General features: G+C 39.0%; 3 protein-coding genes across 3 annotated transcripts; 1 reads left to right on the top strand and 2 right to left on the bottom strand.

Annotated features, from left to right (window-relative positions):
• Positions 1 to 2,994: 2,994 nt before the first annotated feature.
• On the top strand, positions 2,995 to 4,997 carry LOC107774910 (trimethyltridecatetraene synthase-like). Its single transcript, XM_016594580.2, has 2 exons — positions 2,995 to 4,074; positions 4,163 to 4,997. Exons 1-2 carry the CDS (start codon positions 3,184 to 3,186, stop codon positions 4,796 to 4,798), a joined length of 1,527 nt encoding a protein of 508 aa, XP_016450066.1. The 5' UTR covers positions 2,995 to 3,183; the 3' UTR covers positions 4,799 to 4,997.
• Positions 4,998 to 5,344: 347 nt separating this feature from the next.
• On the bottom strand, positions 5,345 to 8,773 carry LOC107774912 (2-alkenal reductase (NADP(+)-dependent)-like). The gene is made up of 5 exons (XM_016594581.2): positions 8,395 to 8,773; positions 7,311 to 7,488; positions 6,845 to 7,011; positions 6,694 to 6,776; positions 5,345 to 5,965 (listed from the first exon to the last, which is right to left on the bottom strand). Exons 1-5 carry the CDS (start codon positions 8,641 to 8,643, stop codon positions 5,587 to 5,589), a joined length of 1,056 nt encoding a protein of 351 aa, XP_016450067.1. The 5' UTR covers positions 8,644 to 8,773; the 3' UTR covers positions 5,345 to 5,586.
• Positions 8,774 to 22,703: 13,930 nt separating this feature from the next.
• LOC142181873 (putative mitochondrial protein AtMg00710) lies at positions 22,704 to 23,186 on the bottom strand. The gene has a single exon (XM_075255511.1). It carries the CDS (start codon positions 23,184 to 23,186, stop codon positions 22,704 to 22,706), a length of 483 nt encoding a protein of 160 aa, XP_075111612.1.
• Positions 23,187 to 24,745: the final 1,559 nt, after the last annotated feature.

The following is a 24,745-nucleotide window of genomic DNA, read 5'->3' as shown; positions in this document are numbered from 1 at the left end:
AAAGTTAATTGCTTTAAAAAGAACGAACAACTAAACAGCCAGGAGAGACTTAGAACTAAACCCAATAGCACTTCTATAAACTAATCTGATAAACATTAAAAGAATCGAATTTACCTCACACTAAATGCATTCACAAGCCTATCATAAATGTATCAGTATGAGCTTGCTAGTAGCTTTAGCATGGATATCATAGCTAATCATGATTCGAATCAAAAAATTTAGACAAGAAAACAAACAACTGATGCCTCGGATAGTTTGTAACTTCAACAGAATCACATGGATTCAGCTGATCCATAGTTGACTTGAATATTTTTAAGATCAAACACCTATTATTTCTTGCAGAATTTAAACACAAACATGCCTTTCATGGCTCAAATAAATCTTTACTACAGCAAATGATAAATGGTCCTTAAATCATAGAGAAATTAACTAAGAAATGAAATGAACTACAACGCAGTGTCAAATAAACGAAGTACAACACTAGTTAGAGCTATATTCTGAATCTCACTCTCGCATTTCATACATCAAACCTGATTGCACATATTTAATAGAGCTCAAAACATAGTACCTGGAAATAAAGAAAACAGGGGGATGAAGTTCAGCAGTAACCAAACAGCAAGAACAGCCCAGATTTTTAACCAAGAAAACAGTGAGTAACTCCGGATGAATCAATGTAACAGTAAAAAAATTTCAGTATTTTTCAGAATGTTCTTATCTATGAACTCTTTGGACTCTCTCCTCTCTATCTTTTACTCTATTTCTCTCTGTATCTGTCTCAGAATCTCCCCTCCCTCTTAACACCTCTCAAGTTCAACCTTTTTATAGGCATTCATTTTAGTGTATCCCCCATTATCTATTCACCTTTTCATTTTTAACTACCCACTAGCTTAGTGCTTTTTTAATTTAAACAGTTATTGCAATCCCAACCCTACCATTATTAGAAGCTTCTTAAGTAGGTAAACACTTAAATTATATTTATATTAATCAGTTCTTATCGACATAATTAGACAAGAGGTTAAACCAAACTATTGAACTAATCCTAACTATTCTGACTAAGTGATTAAACGAAATACGATTTCAAATTCTACTGATATCCCAATTATACGAAACAAATCCACGAAACCAATCTTAAAGAAACAAACAGTGAACATAATAATTTATACCAGAGTACTTATCGAATTTCAATTGAAATTGACCAAAGAAAAAATGAGAGAAGGGAAATGACCATTGGAATAAAATTAATCAAACAAACACAGAAACATGCAAGAACTTACCGATTAAACTGGAAAAGCTTGGTACCCTGACTTTCCGATTCCATCGCCAAATAATGTTAGTCACTTGTTCTTTGTCAAAACAAGTGAGTAACACTATTTTGTGACGAACTCGGCTCTAAAATTATCATCAGTCTTGAGTTCAGGTTTGGCTCTTGGATTTAAGATTCGAGTAGATTGAGCCCCATTCGAAGAAAGCTGGTCATGGATTAGGGAAGAGGGGAGTGAGGGGGTTCTACGGTGTGAATTTGGGGCCGGTTAGGTAGGCAAGGGTTCAGGGGTCCGAACTTCTATCGAATATTTGACGGGTTCTGAGTCGATTCGAAGGTAACAGGTTGGGAATTCGGAATGGGGAGATAAAGAAGAATTGATGGTGTTAATTTGGGGTTGTTTGGGCCACCGAAACCGCCGTGAGGCGATTTTCGGTGGGCGGAGGGCGGTGGGAGACAGGGGTGTCTCTAGGGTATGTAAGAGACGATGAGGAGGGGGGGTTGCTGAGGGGGTAGGGGTTTGGGTATATTAAAATGGGACGATTAATTTGAGCCGTTGGATGATTGAAATCCAACGGCTGTGATCGAATCCTTAATCGGAACGGGGTCGTTTTGGTTAAATGAGTGCTGGACCGGTTCACGAGTCGAGGTTTGGGAAATGGGTGAGAATCTGGACCGTTTGATCAAACTAATTTAGCGGTCCAGATTAAAACACCTAAAACGGTGTCGTTTGGATTAAGCTGGAGATGGACCGATTTTGGTTGGGTTTTGAGGATACTTTTGGGCCTGTAGATTTGGGTTTGAAGAACTGCCCAAACTCTGATTTCTCATTTCTTTCCTCTTTCTTTTCAAATTAATTCCCCCTTTTTCTTGTTTTATTTTTTCAAAAATTAAAATCCTAAATTAATTTATAAAACCAAAATTAATCTTAAAAATACTAATTAACTCTAAATGATTATTATCACGAATAATTAAATACTAAATTAAAAGAAAATCACACAATTTGACTAAAATACAAAAATATGTTATTTTTTGTGAATTTTCATTTTTGTAAAACACCTAATTATTAATTAATTCCAAAAAATGTAAAAATCAAATCTTAAATGCAAATGCTATATTTTTTTGTATTTTTATTGCATTAATAAAATTAAACATGCACACAAACATATGCAAACAATCAGGAAAATCACACAATAATTCCTAAAAATAACACATAATTAAAGAAAAGACCTAATTTTGGAAATTATTTTGGAGTAATTTATATGAGGTAAAAATCACGTGCTCACATTAATTACGTACTTATCTTGTATTGAAAAATGGCTTACATCTTAAAGAACCATATATTGAAAATTTTAAAATTGTGTCAACAATATTGAAGACAATTCCCAGGTGATGAAAACTTCTTTAGGAGAGAAGGATGAAACTGCATGTTCGTAATTTACGTTAGATTTTAAAAAAAAAAATAGAAACTTCATTTAAAGATCATTTTAGAGAATACAACACTGTAACTTTGATATGCTTGAATAGACAAAATAATAATTTTAAGACCTTAACTGTAAATGAAAAGAAGACATTAAAGAAACAGGTCCTATGTTCAATTTCTTACAATATTTTGTGGTCTAAATTCACTAATTTCCTTCATATAATTTTCTCTAGATTTTCGACGAAACTACAGAATAATTATAATACAAAATAGTGGTACTCACTTTTCAAATCTTGTGCTCTGAGTGGTCCATAGTTGTATGATTTAATAGAAGTCTACAAGGCAGTGTCATTTTCACTTTCCAGAAATTGGACTACATAGTCAAAGTCTCAATTTCAGTGTAACTCCAAATCCCACCTACTTCTTCTATAAATAATTACCATTCTTTACAAAACAAATTAAACTAAACTTCTCCAACCCTCATTATCCATCACCTAAAATGGAGAATTCTTGGGTTTTTCTAGCCTTGGCAGGGCTATCTGCATTAGCTTTTCTCTGTAAAATAATCACCTCTCGACGCCTGGTTAACAGCAAACTACCACCAGGTCCAAAACCATGGCCCATCATTGGTAATTTGAACCTACTTGGTCCTATCCCACATCAATCTTTTGACTTGCTTTCCAAAAAATATGGAGAGTTGATGCTGCTGAAATTTGGCTCCAAGCCAGTTCTTGTTGCTTCATCTGCTGAAATGGCAAAACAGTTTTTAAAAATACATGATGCCAATTTCGCCTCTCGTCCTATGCTAGCTGGTGGAAAGTATACAAGCTATAACTATTGTGACATGACATGGGCACCCTATGGTCCCTATTGGCGCCAAGCACGACGAATTTACCTCAACGAGATATTTACTCCGAAAAGGCTAGACTCGTTCGAGTACATTCGTGTAGAAGAAAGGCAGACCTTGATTTCCCAGCTGAATTCCCTTGCTGGAAAGCCATTTTTTCTCAAAGACCATTTGTCGCGATTTAGCCTCTGCAGCATGACAAGGATGGTTTTGAGCAACAAGTATTTTGGTGAATCAACAGTTAGAGTAGAAGATTTGCAGCACCTGGTAGATCAATGGTTCTTACTTAATGGTGCTTTCAACATTGGAGATTGGATTCCATGGCTCAGCTTCTTGGACCTACAAGGCTATGTGAAACAGATGAAGGCTTTGAAAAGAACTTTTGATAAGTTCCACAACATTGTGCTAGATGACCACAGGGCTAAGAAGAACGAAGAGAAGAACTTTGTCCCAAAGGATATGGTTGATGTCTTGTTGAAGATGGCTGAAGATCCTAATCTGGAAGTCAAACTCACTAATGACTGTGTCAAAGGGTTAATGCAGGTTAGTTCCTAATTAGGGTTATAAAAAATAATTTCTCAATATTTTCTCTTGTTATAGATAAAATGCTAACCTTGTTAGACTATGGCAGGATTTACTAACTGGAGGAACAGATAGCTTGACAGCAGCAGTGCAATGGGCATTTCAAGAACTTCTTAGACAGCCAAGGGTTATTGAGAAGGCAACAGAAGAGCTTGACCGGGTTGTCGGGAAGGAGAGATGGGTAGAAGAGAAAGATTGCTCACAGCTATCTTACATTGAAGCAATTCTCAAGGAAACACTGAGGTTACATCCTCTAGGAACTATGCTAGCACCGCATTGTGCTATCGAAGATTGTAACGTGGCTGGTTATGACATACAGAAAGGAACGACCGTTCTGGTGAATGTTTGGACCATTGGAAAGGACCCAAAGTACTGGGATAGATCAGAAGAGTTTCTTCCAGAGAGGTTCTTAGAGAAGGATATTGACATGGATGGACATAACTTTGCTTTCTTGCCATTTGGCTCGGGGCGAAGGAGGTGTCCTGGCTATAGCCTTGGACTTAAGGTTATCCGAGCAACGTTAGCCAACATGTTGCATGGATTCAACTGGAAATTACCTGAAGGTATGAAGCCAGAAGACATAAGTGTGGAAGAACATTATGGGCTCACTACACATCCTAAGTTGCCTGTTCCTGTGATCTTGGAACCTAGACTCTCTTCAAATCTCTATTCCCCTATCACTTGATCCTAAGTGCTTCCTGTTATAGCTATATCTTAATTCCTCCAAGAAATAGAGGGTAGTTGTCATAGGAAGGAACCTAAGCCTAAGATATTGGAGTACACTCAAAAGTGAAGAACTTTTAGGTTTTTGTCTGTCTGTTTTCTGAATTAGTTTATTCAAGAACAAAAGAAGACATCTATGAATAAAAAAAAGTTAGTTGTTATATCTAATTTGCTTTAGTATTTTATTTGACAAGAACTTCCAATAGTCCCACAGCCATCGCTCCACTATCTCACCACAAAGAGAAAATAAAAAAATAAAAAGACCAAAAGTTAGTTTACTTTTCAACATAAGTGGAATGCAATAACTGAAGGACTACTTTTATCTTTTAGAAGTCACCTCAGTTTCAAAATGGTCAGTTGAATCTTCAGACTCCAAGCTGGATTCTCTTCCACTTTACAAGCATACAGCATACAATTTTAGACCAGGACGACGTACTTGACTAGAAGATTTCGTCTCATATGTGGTCTTCCAATCAATTATTACATGGGAAAAAAGCCCAAATCCTTGTTAATTTTAACTGTTTAACCACTTCTTTCATGGTTAAGAACTCTTTCAGATACAATCCTCACTCTTACATTTCATCATACTTTCAAACTTGCAACATTTTAAAAACAAGGAAACCAATAAAACAGTTTATTCAGAAAGGAGGACTGCATCAATATCCTCAGCAAATTGCTTTTCGCAATGTTTTATAGGAAGTACGAACGAATTACAGAAAAAGTTTGTTTTTATCCAAATTCTGCAAGTTCTCAGTCAGTTGAAACCTGGATAATCTGCTTACCGACATTTCGCCCGTGATAAATACCAACGAAAGCTGATGCAGCATTTTCCAAACCCTCAGCAATGTCTTCTATAAAAACCAGTTTTTTCTCTCTTATAAGCTGAATAACAAACTCGAGGTATTCTGGAACCTTGTGTCGGAAGTCAAGCTCGGAGAAACCTTCCATCCGTAATCTCTTTGTGATAAGGCAAAACAAGTTGTGGATACCATCTGGTTTCTTTAAATTGTACTGAGAGATCATCCCCGAAACTGTAATCCTACCATAGAGATTCATGTGCAAGAGCACCTCATCCAGCATATTTCCTCCAACGTTCTCAAAGTAAACATCAATTCCCTTGGGAAAGTGCCTTCATTTTGCAAAGACAGATAGTTGAAGAAACATATCATTCAACCGAAAAGTGATTTTGCAAAAAGCATTTCTCCATGACCAAATTTAACATAGTAAAGTACTACTTTCAGACACATATCATTCGATAATTAATTTCAGCATTTATCAATGCCCTATGGAAATGCCTTCATTTTGCCGTGACAGACAGATGAATTAACAAATCATTCCGGAAAAAATTAAGTTTGCATTTCTCCCCTAACCCAAATTTTAACATAGTAAAGTACTAGTTTCAGACACATTAATTCGATGACTGTCTTCAATTTTTGTCAATACCCTTTAGAAAGTTCCCCCACTTTGCAGTGATAGATAGATGAAGAAACATATCATTCCCCAGAAAAGAAATTCTCGCTTAAATAACATAGTGAAATACTGGTTTCAGACTCATAAAGTCGATAATTAATTTCAACATGCAGTGACAGGCAGATACAGAAATCATTCCACAGAAAATTGCATGAAGCATACAGAAATCATTCCACAGAAAAGTGAATTACATCAAGTATTTCTTCCCTTGACCCAAATTTAACATAGTAATCTACTAGCTTCAGACTCATAAAACTCGATAATTAATTTCACCAATTGTGTGTAGAGGAACTCGCCTGAGCTTATTCTACGTGTTTCAGTGTCCCCATTAGCAAGACACGAGTAAATTAGATATGCTTGAACACTAAGATCATAGCAATTACAAACCTTTTCAAGGCTCCGGCAAAATCATCTCCTTCTTTGTAGTTAAAAGCATCATCGAAGCCAAGTTCCGTTTTTAAAAGATTTACCTGCAAAACAAGTGTAGCACGCCTTTAATAATGACCAATTACATATTAAAGCAACAGTAGACTATTACCTTTTCATCAGTACTAGCACTTCCAACAACATAGCAACCTTTCATTTTCGCAAATTGTCCAACAAGCTGACCAACTCCTCCTGCTGCGGAGGAGACATAGACTATATCCCCTTCCTTAGCAGAGCATACATTATAAAATCCAATATAGGCTGCGAGTCCTGGCATACCTGTAACATTCATTGTAATGATGAAATCACTTGTTTTCATTACAAAGAAGAAACTGCAGATAGTCCATTTTATCTTCCATAAAAGTCCTAATTTGGAAATCCATGTTTTTGAAATTTTCAATTAGGTTAACAAACCCTAATTCTCCAGCGTTGACAAAATGACTTACATTACTTGAAACCTGAAGTAATAGTTTCAATGAGCAATTCTTTTCATACCACAACCAGGAACCATGCCACTAGATAAAAGGGGACGAGAGGGGTTCGGGAGTATAATTAGGAAATGAAATGAAAATTGGTACCAAGAATTCCAGCATAGTATGAGAGTGGCACATCCGTATATTTGATCTTGAAAAGCCCGTCTGGATTAAGAATCAGACTATATTCTTCCCAACCAGTCATTCCCCAGATATAATCCCCCTCCTCAAAATCTGCATTGGCTGATTTAATAACTTTTGACACCCCAAGTCCAGTAATGACCTAAAAGTTATCCAAATTTAAAAGGAGAGATCACCATCAAGACTTCAAAGAAAAAGAGCAAAATTATGGGTTAATTTGTTCAACTCCCTTCCTCTAACCCCCCCCCCCCCCCCCCACACACACACACACTATACTCAGCCATGAAGCCAAAAATAGTTAAAAGCAGCAGTCAAGAATACGTTGAAAATATGTGAAGAAAATAGACTTAATAATGAAACAAGCTATAATTTTTCCAGTTAATCATTGAAAATATGAATTTGCTTAATGTATGAGCTTTGGCACAAGAAACCCAATAATCCAAATTCAAATGAGAAAAATACAGTCAAGAATCCAAATTAAAACAGCAATCAATTTTCCCCACCGCCTCCTACATCCCCCAACACAACCCAACCCAACAAACTCAAGAATCAAACAACAACAACAACAACAACAACTGCCGCTTTGTCTTAAACAAGCTGGAGTCGACTATATGAATCATCACTGACTACTTTACTCCATTAAACTCATCTCATGCCAATTTTATTCAAATAAAAAAAAATATTAAATGTTATGTATATTTTCTAACTCTAGATCTCAGAACTAACCAGGAATCCAAAAAAACAAAATTAACAGCATTCAAGAAATCCTTGGTAAATGTCAAGTAAATGGACTAAATTAGGAATCTACCTAGAGTATTCTCAACCAGTAATTACTCAAACATAATGAAAATCAGTTCCTGCCAACTTTACGACATTTGCAGCACCAAGCAATGGCCTCAAAGTTATTCAAATTCAAAAGGGAAATCACACAGGCAAGAATCCAAATCAAATCAGCATAAATTAAGGGGTTAATTTACCACCCAACCAAACAAGCCTTGGAACAACATTCAAGAATCTAACGAGCAAAATGTCATGAAAATTTACTTACAGAACCAGGTTTGAATGAGGTAAGCAAAGAAACATCCTTGGATTCATGAAGAGACATCTTGTGTCGCATGTAAGGGTCACAACCCAAGTAAAGATTCTTAACAAACAAACCCTTTGATCGTTGAGGAATCTGGGAACTTATCATTGTACTTCTAAGCTCAAAATCACTCTCTTTTGGATACCCTTCAACATAGTTCTTGAACAAAACTTGCTTGTTTGGTAACATCGTACTTGAATGCTCAGCTTCCATTCTTCCTTTGTTCCTCTAATTCTTTCTTTGTTCCTTTCTGTTTAAACTCTGTGTACAGCAGCTGCCCTTTTAGAATGAAGCTTATTTTAATGCCAACCACAGTAGGTGGACTTCGAGTTTTAGCAAGTTGCGACTGTTTGACCACCGATGGACGGTTGTGGTAGGTGTTAATTATTATCTTAATTAGAAATTTCGGAAATTATTTTTTGGTAGGATTACTCTCACAAAACAGGGTTTATTTAGATGTGAACTCGAATTAATCAAAACCTGAACATATAAACGCTCAATGAGAAATAAAAAAAAGGTGGCAACTCTCCCTTTCAAATTTATTTGATATAATTTACTTATTAGCTAATTCAAAAAGAAATAATATATTTAAGATAATTTAACTTTAAAATTTTTATTTTATTTATTTAATTTTTAATAAGAAATTTTTATGGGCTATAGCTATATATATAGAACATTAAAACTAGGGATTTTTTTCATTTTTATACACTATTTGAAACCTTATTACGAAAAATGCTCATATTTTGGTATTTACCCTACCTAAACATATTTTAGTTACAAAATATATACAATCTACCTTAAAAGGCTCTCAATCCATTATTTGTGTTTTCAATCAATGGATGTAATTACACGCTTTTCCTTTTTTTTCTCCTCTCTCTCCTTTTCTCTCCCGATTGAACTTATATTTAGGGATTTAGATATAGGAAAACCGAACAGTTAAAGCTGCAAAAGTTTCACGAGTAAAACTGTGAAGTAGACAATACAGAAGCCATTGCTGATGACCTCCGCAGACCGCACTATACAGAAGTGAACTAGTCCAATATTTGTCATATACCCCTACCCTCAATTATGGACTTTATACTAAATACAGAACCCAAATTACCATAACAATATGCTCATCAAAACTAGAAGCAAGAAAATCATAAACCAGAGATATGGATGGAGGGAAAGGGGTTACATCAAGATATTCTTTAGCATCGAGAGGAGGAGCAAGCTCGCAATAGGAGACGAGCCCAAATATAATCTCAGCATCTAAATCAAGACCCGTCTCTATCTTGTTACATAGCTCCAGTATTGCTCTTTCCAGCCATTGCCCTAATGATTCCATTCTTTCACTTTCTCTTCTTTATTTCTGTCTTCCTGCCTAACTATCGCGTTATATATTATACAATTTATCAACAACTTATCTACACTTTCATACATCATTTTTAGTCAGTTATATACAACTACAATATTATAACAATTATTCAAAATTTATACAATATGTCTTTTGTACATTTTCATCTGATTTATATATATAGTAAAAATAAATTTCATACAACTAATTATATATTATACAACTTATCTACAACTTATCCACAACTTTCACACATTATTTCTACCCAGTTATATACAACTACAATATCATACAACTTAAATATAATTTTTATACAATGTTGTTCAACTTTCATACAATAGTTAAATAAATAAATAAATAAATATAAACAACAGAATATAATTTTTCTACAAATTCATAAATATAATGTAATTTCGTAAGTATAATGTATGTCATGTCTTCTTCTTTTTCTTCGAGTTTCAATCTGAAATTCAGTCAAAATCAAGTCTAATCTTCACCAAAACACCCTCAAAACTGAGATACAAACTCCATACCATATTCTCAATTATTTGCAATAACACCAAATCCAAACAAATAATGGTTTTTGAAAACCCAAATTCGAATTAAAAACTTCAAAGCTTTTTAATGGCTGTCAATGGTTGAATTACTGCTCTCTTTTCCTTTGTTTTACATTACTGGAATTAGGGATTGAGAGATAGAGAGACACGTAGAGAGAATTCCCAATTATTTGCAACAATATCCAATTCAAACAAATAATGTTTCTTGAAAACCCAAATTCGAATTCAAAGCTTCAAAGTTTTTAAATGACTGTCATTGGTGGAATTGTTGCTCTCTTGTGCAAGATACGTGGTGGGGGATGTGGAGAGAGAAACGTGGGGGAGGGGGAATGGAAGATATAGAGTGATTTTAGAACACTAATTATTGCCATTAATTCCTTTAAAATGTACATAAATGGTAATTGGGTATATAAAATATAATTATAGTAAAACTTGAATAGGGATGGAAATATAATTTCATAAAAATTAAAAATTATAGTGTACGTCAAAAGCCTTTTTATTCATATACTCCGAACAAAATAACTACTACTACAATTATTAAGGAATCTTTATTGCAAAGGCACGTGCAATGAATTGTAGTTTCAATTACTTGCAGCTATAGATGTCAGAAGTCAAGCAGTTAGCTGTTGAATGGATATTATAATATTGGAGATATTTTGCATTTTCTTAGGAAAGGGAAAAAGGTTAAAGTATATTTACATGAGAATTTCGGTCTCGGTCTCGGTCTTGGTCGATATCGATCTTGGTCTATCTCGATCTTAATCAGTCTCAGGGCCACGAGCTCGGCAACTTAAGTTTGCATCATAGTTCGATATAATACGAGAGTGAACCTTGGCTTATCGCGTTCAAGCCTCAATCAGTCACACAAAAAGGGCAAGACCGAATTTGACTGTATACAGATAATCCCCTCGTTTCTCGGAGAGAAGATGACGAGAAACGATATGAACTCTTCCAATCTCATCTTTATATGCCATGACGTAAGCGACGAGCCCGATTATGATGCCAGTGACAAGTGGGTATTGAAACGTCCTGTCGGTTCGATTACCGAGGCATTAAATGCATGTTAGTTGCTGGTCGGCCATCATCGAATCTGAACCGTCACCAACAAGTTATAAGTACCGCCAGCTTCTTCCACTTAAACTTTACGCTCAAAATTTCCCTCATTGTTGCTTCTCTTCAGAAATCCCTTTGCTTTGCAACTCTTGCTCCCAAATCTTTTGAATCTCAAGCAAATCGCATATCATCCTAATTCCCTTCTCTTCTACTTTTCAATGGCAAAAACTTCTAAAATTGTACCGCAAAAGGAGACTGCCTCTTCTTCACGGCCCGTCGACGATGGAGCCATAGCGGAACCTCCCTTTGAGGATTTCGTTCTGGGGGGATGCCCTACTGTTGCCGATTTTAGGATTGAGAAACCCTCCTCAGTACTTGGTCGATGTGAACTGGTCTCGAGGTATATATATGCACGATAACCGATGATCTCCTTGACAGAGTTAAAGAGGAGTGCCACTGGGTCGATAAACATGTTGTGGTACCTTCACCGGAGGAGTCGATCACTACCCATGTGGAGGGTTTCCTAAGTGTTTACACTTGCCCTTTCATGTTAGGTCCCTTAGATCCTATCATCGTCGCCTTCCACAAGAGGTATGACACGACCATCGGTCAGATCCATCCTTTCTTCTGCAGAATAGTGATTCTCCTCTGATTCTTCGTGAGCAAAATTGAGGGATGTCCTATCACCCTCGACCACCTTATGCGCCTTTACAGTCCCCGAATCTATCGAGGAGGGCTGATTAAGCTTGCTCGTCGGGTTGTCAAGGCTCCATTCTCGAGCATAGATGAGGCTCGCAACCGAGGTTGGATGGGCCGATTTGTCCGAATAAGGACTTCAGACCTGATCCCTGCTGAGGACATGCCGTTTCCGGAGAAATGGAACATGAATCATGAGTGGTACTTTGCCTTTCTAATTTTGCTATTTTACCTCTTATCTTCTTTCCTCATCTGTGTTTTATTTTTTTTATTTTTTTGGTGTTGCAGCTGTGACCCAGGTGCTGGAGGTAATCCCCGATCTCAAGACAATGGGTCGAGAGCCTAGTGTCGCAGAGACCTTACTCCGAGCGTGCTTGGATGGAATTGTCAAAGGGTCGATGGGAGGCCCGCAATCATGGTACTTCTTTCCTAGAACGGTTATCATTCGAGCTACTTCTTGAGCTTACTCATCTTTTTTCCTTTGTAGGCCTCGGGAAGGATGTGAAAATGAGGCCCCCATCTGAAGAAGAAATCCCTTCCCAACCACCTGCTCCGAAGCATGCCAAAGAGAAGAAGAGGAAAAGGGCTCCGAGTTCCCAGAATTCGGAAAATCAAAAGCCAAAGAAAAGGCAAGCCCGTAAACACAAAGGGAGCACCATCGTTCTATCCTTGGACTCAGTACGTCAACTAAGGGATGAGTCCGAAGAAGAAGATGAAGAAAAAGAAGGATCTAATTGGGTAGCTCGTGTGCGGGCTGGTGCTTCGATACAAAAGCCCTTCGAACCGGGGGAGGTTGACGAGGGAGCTTTGGCCGAGGTTCCCGAGTTTTGAGGCCACTCCGTCCCAGGCTGAGACGGTTAAGAGAGGGATCGGGGGGCGAGATATCCCGAGTAGTGAAATATGTTCCGAGGGATGAGCTCGGTGCGATCGATATTTTTCGGTCCTCTCAGATTTCGGATGCCACGATCCGTGAGGCCAATCTATTGGAAAGTCGCTCTTGCGAGGGCCCTCAGGAGGCGGTCGATATTTATGCTTCTTGGATGGAGTCGAGTTTGATGCTTTGGAAGATGTCACCGGGCTTGGTGACTTACCAGTGCCAAAGAAAACACTGTCATCGGGCGCTACTAGGTCTGTATCGAGCCCAAAACTGGTGGACCGATTCCTGACCCTAAGTATTAACCCAGATCGTAGGCGGATTATAGTGTTTTCTGTACCGGAGGATGCCAGGGTCTTCTCCCCCCCTCTGGTGGGGATTGCCAGCTATCTTAGATGCTTGGTGACCGAAGAGGACCAAGCCATGATGAATGCGGTGGGGGCCGCTTGCCTGTTCAATGAGGCCCAACATGCTTGGAATCGTGTAACTTCGATGGTTATTCCATTATCTCTTTTAAATTTGGAGTTGTAGGTAATTCTAACATCTTCTTCCTTGCTTGTAGGCTTTGGTTCTACATCACTAGGCTTTCCTTCGAATCCGCGAGGAGCGTGAGGCCGAGGTTTGGGACCTCACTAAGAAAAATGATACATACAAGCTTCTTGGTGAGAAGCTTCAGGTAGATTTAGTGATAGCTCAGGATGAGCATGCTGAGATGGCTGAACAGGTATTCCAAGTGCTTCACGATAGTGAAGACGAATTGGAGATAATGACTAACGATCCGATTCTGCAGGTCCAACAGAGGCTTGAACAGGTTAGGGATCTTCATAAACAAATAGATGCAATTCGAGCCGAGGCTGAAGAGTTCAAGAAGAATATGGACATCTTAGCCTCGAAAAAGGAGGCCGTCCAAGTAGAGTTGGAGTCGGCCGAGTCCTAGTTCTGGGCTGCAAGAGAGAAAACCTCGATGCAAGCCAATAAAATAAAGGATCTTCAGTCCCAATTAACACACTTGGCCAGTGAGCTTGAGGCGGTCAAATCTGAGGCGGCCATGGCCAACACCAAAACCAATGCTAATGCGACTCAGTATAAGGTCGACGTCCAAGCCATCCAGGTGCAGGCCAAAACCATGGGGGATCATGCGAAGCTGCAAGCTCGAAGGGAAGCCCTCGAGGAAGTTCATGCTCAGGGATTCGATATACAGGCTTCACTTGAGAGTGCCAAAGCAGAAGAAGATAGGGCTCGAAAGCTTGCCTTTCTTGAGGAAGACTCGGATAGTTTAAGTAAGTCTGAAGGCAGGGAAGATCTCGAGGATGGAGATTCTGCCTCTGATGAAGACCAGGCCACTTAGGCCTTTATGTTTTTTGTTTTTCTTTTGCATCCTTTTGAGTCCATTTTGGCCGGTGTAGATTTTGTATTAGGCCGATTTGGCCTTTGTTAAAAACTATTGTACATAAAAATAAGGATTTTCTTTCCCTTTCGGCTCTCAAATTTTTTCCTTTACTTTATTATTTGTATTCACAAAGGTTGGAATGACTTAGCATGAAACAATAAGGTTGTGTTCGAGGGTTTAATCAAACCTTGCCTTTATTGCCTTTCTAGGTTAAGTTGTTATCGAGGTTTGATGTTACCAAAGTTTTCTCCCGAAAATATCTTAAGTTTGAGATTCTGCGAGGGTAGCCTTTAGAACCGGTTGTGAAAGAATTTTATTTTCCGAAGGCCTATTTTTGTTACAGATTTCGGACGTCTCCGAACCGTGTTAAGTTGGCTGTAGCCTTTTAGTTCGGGCGTAGCCCAGTGAGCTTGCTTTTCTGAGTTATCCTGGCTTTACCTAAGATAACAGTCCCCGAGTGGGTATGGTCGTGACCTTTAAAATTCGGGGGTTTCCTAAGAGGTCTTATGTCCCTAATGCTTAATAGTTCGATTTGTTCGAGTTTATTTTTTGAATGGCAGTCCCCGAGTGTGGGAGTGATCATCCGAACTCTAGTTATAATCGTCCCTTGAGCTCATTTCCATAATAGATCGAAAGTATGGAATTGTACAGTAGAAAAAAAAATTCCAAGGCACAAGATAATTGCAAGGAAAAATATTTCTCTTTATTCTTGTGAAAAATGATTACACATGCGTACATGTTTTGTGCCAGGCCTCGACCAACCTATGTGGGCACAATTCGTTTGACCGTTTGGCCCTTACAATAAATCTCACCTATCGATACCCCGCTATTATAAAGTGATTTCCTCGCAAAAGTCGATATCTAATGGTAATGCCCCCAAGTATTTGAGGTTGATTGTAGAGGAACCTCGGATACTGTTAGTGCTATCTTCGACACCGATTCTTGATTGGCCTTTGATTCTAAGTTAGCACGATCCATTGTTGACTCGTTAAAAACCTTTCTGAAAAACCCGATTTGGCTTGTCGATCATCGCAAGTGTTAGTCTAAAAATAGAAAGAATATAAATGGGGTCGTACCTTAGTAGTAATATCATTTATGATGAGTTACTTTACAATTGTTCGGTAGTTGTTCTCCATTCATCATTCCGAGCTTATAGGACCCTTTCCCTGTGATCTCGAGAATCTGGTATGACCCTTCCCAGTTCGAACTCAATTTCCCTTCGTTTGGATTTCATGTGCTTAATGTGACCTTCCTCAGCACTAAGTCCCCAACATTAAAAAATCGAAGGTTGGCCCTTCGATTGTAATACCTTTTGATGCATTGCTTTTGGGCGACCAATCGAACAATGGTAGCTTCACGTCGTTCATCTAACATCTCCAAGCTTGTATTCATGGCCTCGTCATTCGATTCCTTCATCGCATATCAGAATTTGATACTCGGCTCTCCCACTTCGACCGGTATTAAAGCTTCGGCACCATAAACCAATGAATACGGGGTGGCCTCGGTACTAGTCTTCGAAGTAGTGCGATACTCCTAGAGATCTTCGGGTAAGATCTCTCTCCATTTTCCCTTGGCGTCGGTCAACCTTTTCTTGAGGTTTTCCATTATGGTTTTGTTGGTCGATTCGGCTTGTCCATTCCCACTAGGGTGATAAGGTGTTGACAAGATCCTTTTGATCTTATGGTCTTCGAGAAATTTGGTCATCTTGTTGCCAATTGTCACATGCAATTTTTGATGGTATTCTGAATCGACATATGATGTGGTCCCAAATGAAGTCGATGACTTCCTTATCCCTGATCTTCTAGTATGCCTATGCTTCAACCCATTTAGAGAAATAGTCAGTCATAAAAAAACAAATTGAACCTTAGCTGGTGCCGATGGAAGAAGGCCGACGATGTCCATCCCCCACTTCATGAACGGCCACGATGATAAAATCGAATGCAACAGCTCCACAAGTGGATGAATCATCGGAGCATGTCTTTGACATTTATCATATTTTTGCACAAACTCCTTCGCATCTTTTTCCATATCGACCCAGTAATAGCCGACTCTAATTACCTTTCGAACCAGTGATTCGACACCTAAGTGGTTACCGTATGTGCCTTCATGGACTTCCCTCAAAACATACTCGGTATCTCCCGGTCCCAAACATATTGCTAGCGTACCGTCGACCGTTGTCCTAAGTAAAGTTCCATCTTCGGACAAGCTAAATCAGGCTACCTTTATGCTCAATTCCCTCGATTCCTTTGGATCTGAGGGAAGTTTTCTGGTCTTCAAATACACTATGTATTTATTTCTCCAATCCCAAGTCAAGCTTGTGGAGTTTATTTCGGTGTGACCTTCTTCTACTACCGACCTCATAAGTTGTATGACCGTCCCCGAGTTGAGCTCGTCATCCTTGACCGATGATCCCAATTTCGCGAGGGCATTGTCCTTACTATTTTGATCTCGAGGCACGTGCTGCAAAGTCTACTCTTTGAACCGATGTAATGTTACATGTAGCTTGTCTAGGTATCTTTGCATTCGCTCATCTATTACTTCGAACATTCTGTTAACTTGGTTCACTACTATCAAGGAGTCACACTTAACTTCGATCACCTCCATTCCCAAGCCTTTGGCCAGTTCGAGTCCTACAATCATGGCCTCATATTCGGCCTCGTTGTTAGTCAATATTACAGTTCTAATAGATTGTCTAACTATATTGCCTGTGGGTTGCTTCAGTACGATGCTAAGTCCGGACCATTTTACATTCGAGGAACCATCCGTAAAGAGGATCGATATTCCCGAGGATGTTCCCACGTTTATCATCAACTCTCTTTAGACTTCGGATATTAGGGCCAATGTAAAGTCAGCCACAAAATTTGCCAAAATTTGAGATTTGCTGGCTGTTCGGGGTTGATATTAGATATTGTTCCCGATGATTTCTACGGCCCATTTGGCCAGTCGTCCCGAGAGTTTAGGTTTATGCATTATATTTTGTAAAGGGTAGGTTGTCACAACACATATAAGATGGCACTAAAAATACAGTTTTCGTTTCCTAGAGGCACTTAGCAAGGCGAGGGCCAATTTTTCTATGTGAGGGTATCTTGTTTCGGCCTCACCTAAGATCCTACTGACATAATAAATTGGAAATTGCGTACCTTGTTCTTCTTGAACTAGGACTCCACTTACCGTTATTTCCGATACCGCTAGGTACAAGTACAGTCGTCCATCCGCCCTTGGCTTGTAAAACAATTGCGGGCTCAACAAGAATCCCTTAAGTTCTTCTAAAGCCCGTTGAAATTCTGGGGTCTATGTGAAGTTGTTATTCTTTTTTAGCAACGAAAAAATCGATGACTTTTATCGAACGACCTCGAGATGAATCACCCCAGGGCTACAATGCGCCCGGTTAGCCTTTGTACAGGCTTCACATTATCCACTACCGTGATATCCTTGATAGCTTTGATCTTGTCAGGGTTGATCCCGATCCCTCGATTGGATACCATGATTCCAAGAAACTTGCTGGACCCGACCCCGAATGCATATTTTTCTGGATTCAGCTTCATGTTGTACTTCTTCAATATACTGAAGGTTTCCTGCAAATGCTTTAGATGATCCTCTACTCGTAGGGACTTAACTAGCATATCGTCAATATAAACTTCCATGGTTTTTCATATTTGTTCTTCGAACATTCGGTTTACTAGTCGTTGGTAAGTGGCACCGACATTTTTTAATCTGAATGGCATTACGTTTTAGCAGTATGTGCCATATTTAGTGATGAAAGAGGTTTTTTCTTGGTCACTCGGGTTCATCTATAATTGGTTGTACCCGAAATAGGCATCGAGAAAACTGAGAGTCTTGTGGCCGGTCGTGGCATCGATCATGCGGTCGATGTTAGGCAAACTGAAGGAATCTTTGGGGCATGCTTTGTTTAAATCTTTATAATCTACACACATTTTTGTTCCCTTTCTTAGGGACTACTACTACGTTTGCTAACCATTTCGGGTATTTGACTTCCCGGATGGACCCTATTTTAAGAAGTTTGGTTACCTCATCCTTAACGAAGGCATGTTTAATCTCGGACTGGGGTTTCCTTTTCTATTATATTGGACGGAACTTCGGGTCCAAGCTTAGTTTGTAAGTAGTGATCTCCAGTGGGATCCCTGTCATATTGAGATGGGACCAAGCAAAACAATCCATATTAGCTATAAGAAATTGAATGAGTTTTTCCCTAAGCTCAAGAGTTAACCCCCTGCCCAGGTATACCTTCTGATCGGGTAGATGTTTGATAAACACGACCTGCTCTAACTCTTCGACCGTTGACTTGGTAGTATCAGAATCATTGGGGGTGACAAAGGATCGAGGAACCCGAAGTCATCATCTTCGTCATTCCCTTGCTTGTCCGATAGGGTCGAAGCTGGAATCGATGATTGCTATTTGGCTTCCTATTTTGCTTTCAAACCTGAGTCCTTTGTCGATGAGAATGTTGATATCAGAACTACTTCATCAACTGCAAACATCTCCTTCGCGGCGGGTTGTTCCCCATAAACCTTCTTTATCCCCTATAGTGTTGGAAATTTTAATGCCTGGTGAAGGGTCGAACGTACAACCCTCATGTTGTGGATCCATGGTCTTCGGAACAAGGCGTTGTATCGCATGTTCCCCTTGATTACATAGAACTTGGTGTTCTGGGTGGTACCGGCAATGTTATTTCTCCCTTTGTAGTTTCGCAAGCCATGTTGAATCCGTTCAGCACTTAGGCCGCAGGTACGATCTGGTCCTGTAGGTTGAGTTTTTCTACGACATTTGACTGAATGATGTTAGCCGAGCTACCTAGATCAATTAGCACACATTTAACTCTAGTTTTATTCATAAGAACAGAAATTGCCAACGCATCATTATAAGGTTGTATGATTCCTTCTGTGTCCTCGTCGTTGAAAGATTGAGTCTCTTTTGGTAAGTAATCCCGAGTCTGTTTTTCTCTTGTGATTGACACTTTGGTGCGTTTCATCATCGGACCTTGAGGAACATCGACCCCTCCAATGATCATATGGATGACGTGCTGGGGTTCGTCTTGTTCATTTTGCTTGTTAGAGTCCCTGTATCTGAAGTGGTTCTTAGCTCGGTTATTTCGAAATTCTCGAAGATGACCGTTGTTGAACAACCGAGCTACTTCTTCCCTTAATTGTCGAGACCTGTGGTCGTGCGTGCCATGGTATTTGCATATTTGGTTGGGATCCCTTTGTGTTGGATCAGTTTGCAAAGGTCGAGGCCACTTGGTTTCTTTGATGTTCCCGATAGCCGAAACGATGGTAGCCGCATCAACATTAAAGTTATAGTCTGATAACCGTGGTGCCTCTTTGGGTCCCATAGATCTATCGAAGCCGCTCTTGGTCATGAGTCCCCATGATCTTGAACCTCGATCATTTCTTCTTTTATTTCGTGCAGAGTTTTGCCCAGACCCGCTGCTCCTATGGTATCCATTATGCGGTTGATATCGATCTCTATTCGACCTTGGTTCTCAATATATATCTCTCTCAATTCTATCTACGGGTCTGATAGGATAAATCGACCTAGAAGGAGCTCTTAGTTGATCATCCTCAACCCTGATCTTCGACTGATATCGATTGTGAACATCGGCCCAAGTGACAGCTGGGTATTCAATCAAATTCTCCTTCAACTACTGTAAAGCCACTAAACTTCGAATGTTGAGACCTTGAGTGAAATCTTGAATAGCCCAATCATCAGCGACAGGTGGAAAGTCCATCCGTTCCATTTGGAATACTGACACGAATTCTCTAAGCATCTCGTTGTCCTTCTACTTTACCTTGAAAAGTTTCGACTTCCTGCTTGCGACGTTAATGGACCCGGCATGTGCCTTTACGAAAGAATCTGCAAGCATAGCAAAGGAGTCAATAGAATTAGGCGGTAAGTTATGATACCATATCATAACACCCTTCGATAGAGTCTCCTCAAATTTCTTTAGCATGACGGATTCGATCTCGTCATCCTCCAAGTCATTTCCTTTGATAGCACACGTGTTGGAGGTGACATGTTTGTTTGGATCGGTCGTCCCATTATACTTAGGAATCTCGAGCATACGGAACTTCTTAGGGATTGGCTTCGGAGATGCACTCGGGGGAAATGTTTTGTACAAACTTTTTGGAATCTAGTCCTTTAAATATTGGTGGTGCCCCCAGGATTTGGTCAACCTTAGAGTTATAGGTTTCCACCTTCTTATCATTTTCCTGGATCTTCTTTACCCCTATCTTTCGATTTGTCAATTCTTCGAGCATCGGTATAATAGAAGGATTAGTCTTCGATTCCTTCTCATTCGATTTCATTGAAACCAATTTGACCCTGTGTATGATTTCCTAGGATGGCTCGAGTTCGACCCTGCTCCATGTGTGATTCTGATTTTGGAGCCGGGAAATTGCTGCATGTTGATCCTGTAACATTTCGAAGATCACCCACAGGCTAATCCCACCATCTTCACCGCCACGTGCGCTCTGAGTAGCTGATCGGGCATCCTCGCAGATGCTGGTTTCAAGATCGACAACCAAATTTCCATTGATGGATACATGTGAACTGACGTCGATTGGATCTACAACCAGAATTCCATCGAGGCCAGTAGGGGGTACAACATTTCCTGGTGCAATGTTCTCGTTTTCGTCGTGGTAGCGAGATCATTGTCAATGTGTTGAGGTGCTGACTGAGAGTTTTACATTTTTTAATCCTCTAATCAAAGATACTTCAAAGAACAAGTGTATAATAGTATGTGTTACGAATGTTTATACCAGGTAACCACTATTATCCTTAGCCCCACGGTGGGTGCCAAACTATTTACCTTAAAATTGGATAACAATTGAATTTATATGCGATTTTAAGGACACGTGATATAACTTGGTACAAATTAAGAAGAATAAACTAGTATTGATATTAATGATGAAAGTAATAATGCAAACCAAATAAATGGAACAGCCTTGGCCCTCGAGTTCAGTCTCCCTTGAACCAAATATGTTTCAACTTGCTTATGAATAGAATCACAATATAATGAAAGCTAGAAAATGACAGTATATTGCTTTGTATTGCGTGAATATGATGTGTTTACAAATGATCAGACTCCCCTTTATATAGTAGGGGAGTCCTACTCTAAGTACAATTCTATATCAGGTAGGAAATCCCATAATTGGCTAATTAATTGACCTCTTCTTGATACGTGTCGAGATTTGCGCCGTGATCCTTGCCCGATTGCGGATATTTTCCCTTTCCGTTATTCGACTTGGTAAGCTTCCCTCGATCTCTATCTTGTGCGGTCTTGGTCTTGGTCGATCTGAGGGCCACGAACTCGACAACCTAACTTTCCATCATAGTTCGATATAATATGAGGCTGAAACTTGGCTTATCGCATTCAAACCTCGATCAGTCACACAAAAAGGGCAAACCCGAATTTGACTGTATACAATTATAATTTACATGAGATTCAATATGTCATTCTTTTTTTCTGTTCTATATGTTAGATGGAAAATTCTATCGCAAAATAAAAAATGTAAGCAACAAGGTGAAAAGAGTTAATACGAGTCATGAGAGTCGAGATATTAAGGTGGTCAATGTTGGCAATGTTCAGTTTAAGATTTTCAAATAGACCAATTTAAATTTGGCAAACTTGACTGTTGTGTAAGATCGTGGGTTAACTAGCACACAATAATACATAAAGCAAATAGAGAAGAAAAATTAACACAAGGATTTAACGAGGTTCGGCTAAGCCTAATCTTCAGGGCAAAATCAGAGAGAGTTTTCCACTATGAATGAAAAGAAAAGTACAGTACAGTGTATAGAATCTCCAGCTACAACCCCTATATATAGATCCCAAAAGGTCTCAAACCTATAAGAGAAAGGTTCCAAATTTTACAAGGACTATAGGTTTTCCTAAACCTATAGGGATTATGGGTTTCCTAAAAATACAAGGAAATAATTCAAGACACAAAATAATAAATCTTCCCCATGGTTTGAATTCTCTTCATTAATAGGAGCAACGGCTCTCTACCTTGCCCTCAGCCCTCACAGGGGCTTTTCCCATTGCCGCACATATCAACCAAGTCTAGGCAATGCCTAAACTTGTTAAGAGAATCAATTTAGTCATTGCACTGATCTGTCGATTTGGTTCTGTACCCGGAATAGCTTCTGGATAGCTATAACACTCAAGCGCATCAACAGTCTATGCAACTGCCAAAGCAAATCCACGTGATTCGTATATCCAAGAAGATTCCCATCAACTACATTTGCAAACCTTTGCGGTCGGTTGATCACTCTCTTCTCTCTGCATGTTGCAATGCTATATGGTTGTTATTGTGCAGGTGCATCAACATTATCATCTTGATCAATATTTTACACTTCCTCTACTTTAGAACTACTGGGCTGAGCTAGTAGAGATTCAATTTCTAGCTCTATGCGGTCACTGACACCACGATCTGTTTCTGCTATTGCCTTCTCCCTCTGGCTGTCTAGTGAGGCAGATTCATTGCATGTTATATCCCTACTAATAATTAGCCCTGGAGTCTTTTGATCTGTGCACCATAACTTATAACCTTTCACTCCAGTTGCATACCCTAGAAATAGGCACTTCTTTTCCGTTGGCTCGAGTTTTCCATCGCTCACATGAGCATAAGAAGGACAACCAAATATTGTTAAATTTGAATAATCAACAGGCGAACTGGACCATACCTCAAAAGGAGTTTTGAACACAATAGATGTGGATGAAGATTTGTTGACCAAATAACAAGTTGTATTGATTGCTTCAGCCAAAAAATCATTGCTAACACATGAGTGTGAAAGCATGCCTTGTGCCCTATCACAAAGTGTTCTATTCATAGGTTCTACAACACTATTTGTTTGTGGTTGATATTTAGCTTAAAGTATTTATATTTATATGTATAATGCCTCATGTTTTACTTGTGTTTCGGGGATTTCGGATGTGAAATGTATTGATTTATGCTTATTCGTGGTATTTTTATATGTAGGAATCATTTGGAAGCAACTGGGGGAGCAAAGTGCGAGATTAGAGCCAAAATGAAGGAAAAATGGGAAAGGTGGAATTTCAGCGTCCCACGCCACCTATGGCACCATGGGCAGAATCTTCAGCATTACAGTGCTAGGGACAGTGCCCGACGCTGCCCTGGGCACTGGTGATGAGAAATCACTCCTACTTCGCCCGAGACAAGGTTATTTCGGCCCAAGACCCCTCCCCTCACCCAACTCGCATAAAAGGGGTCCTAAACCTAATTTGGAGGAGATCTAACATAGTTGGAAGGAGAATTCACGTGGGGGACAAACACCACGCTTTAGAGGAGGCTTCTAACTAGTTTTTCTTCTATTCTCTTCTTTTAATTTCATAGTTTATTAGTTCTAGAGTTGTGGGGTGCTACATGAACGTTGTATTTTGAGCCATAAATTGTTCTTATTATTTTATCATATTGGTTTATTTATTCAATCTTGCGCTTAATTATTTGATTGTTTGATCACCAATTGAATACTATCTACGAATCTAGGATTGAACTCGGGAGAAGGAATTTTAGATTGCAAATAAAATTGAATAGAGCAAGATCTTGAACTCGAGCATCGGGAAAGGATTTGCAGTTAGGATAGGGATATACCTAATCACCTTGTTTGGTTTCTATACTTGAATTATTAATGCGTTCTTGTTAATTCTAATTCCATAGGAATATATGCGCTAGGTTAGCTTGAATAAATGAGTAGTACTTTGGGAGAAGGCTACGATTAATATTAACCCTGTCAATTAATAAACTAGATAAATTAATTAGAAAATTTAAGTGAAAAACTCAACGGGATTGTTAGCTAACCCATAGCTCTAGAATATTTTATCCCATTGAATTCATCTCTAAGATTGAAAACTTATTTCCTTTAATTTCTTAGTTTGTTACTTAGATTAGTTTTAGTTAAATATTCATAGTTAGATATTTGCTTGGATAGTTTAATTGTGTTAGTTTAATTTAGTAGACAGTTAATCACAAGTCCATGTGGGTACGATATCTGGACTTATAATCCTATATTACTTGTCGATCACGTATACTTGCGTATGCGTTTGGGAGGAACAAGTGTTTGGCGTTGTTGCTTGGGACTTAAAAACTAACTATTCTACTAGATTAGATTTTTACTTTTTGTTTATTCATGTTTTATTTATTTATTGGTTACCGTGAAAATGGTAATAACAATTAAATTTGATTATGGGACTCTAAAAATATGTGATCTATTTTTATGCTAGTTGTTAAGCAGTTGATGCTATGTGTGAGGTTTAGAAATGAGATAAGAGTAAGAGTAAGGTGATAACCAAACCGATAGGTTAACAATCGGGGCCTCGAGCTTGTCGATTCGGGGGTCTCGAGGTCGATTCTGGAGCTCAACTGTGAGCT

Source organism: Nicotiana tabacum, chromosome 6, assembly GCF_000715075.1.
Source record: "Nicotiana tabacum cultivar K326 chromosome 6, ASM71507v2, whole genome shotgun sequence".
NCBI classification, from domain to species: domain Eukaryota; kingdom Viridiplantae; phylum Streptophyta; class Magnoliopsida; order Solanales; family Solanaceae; genus Nicotiana; species Nicotiana tabacum.
Note: the sequence above shows the minus strand (reverse complement) of the source record. Positions and strands in the feature narration are given on the sequence as shown.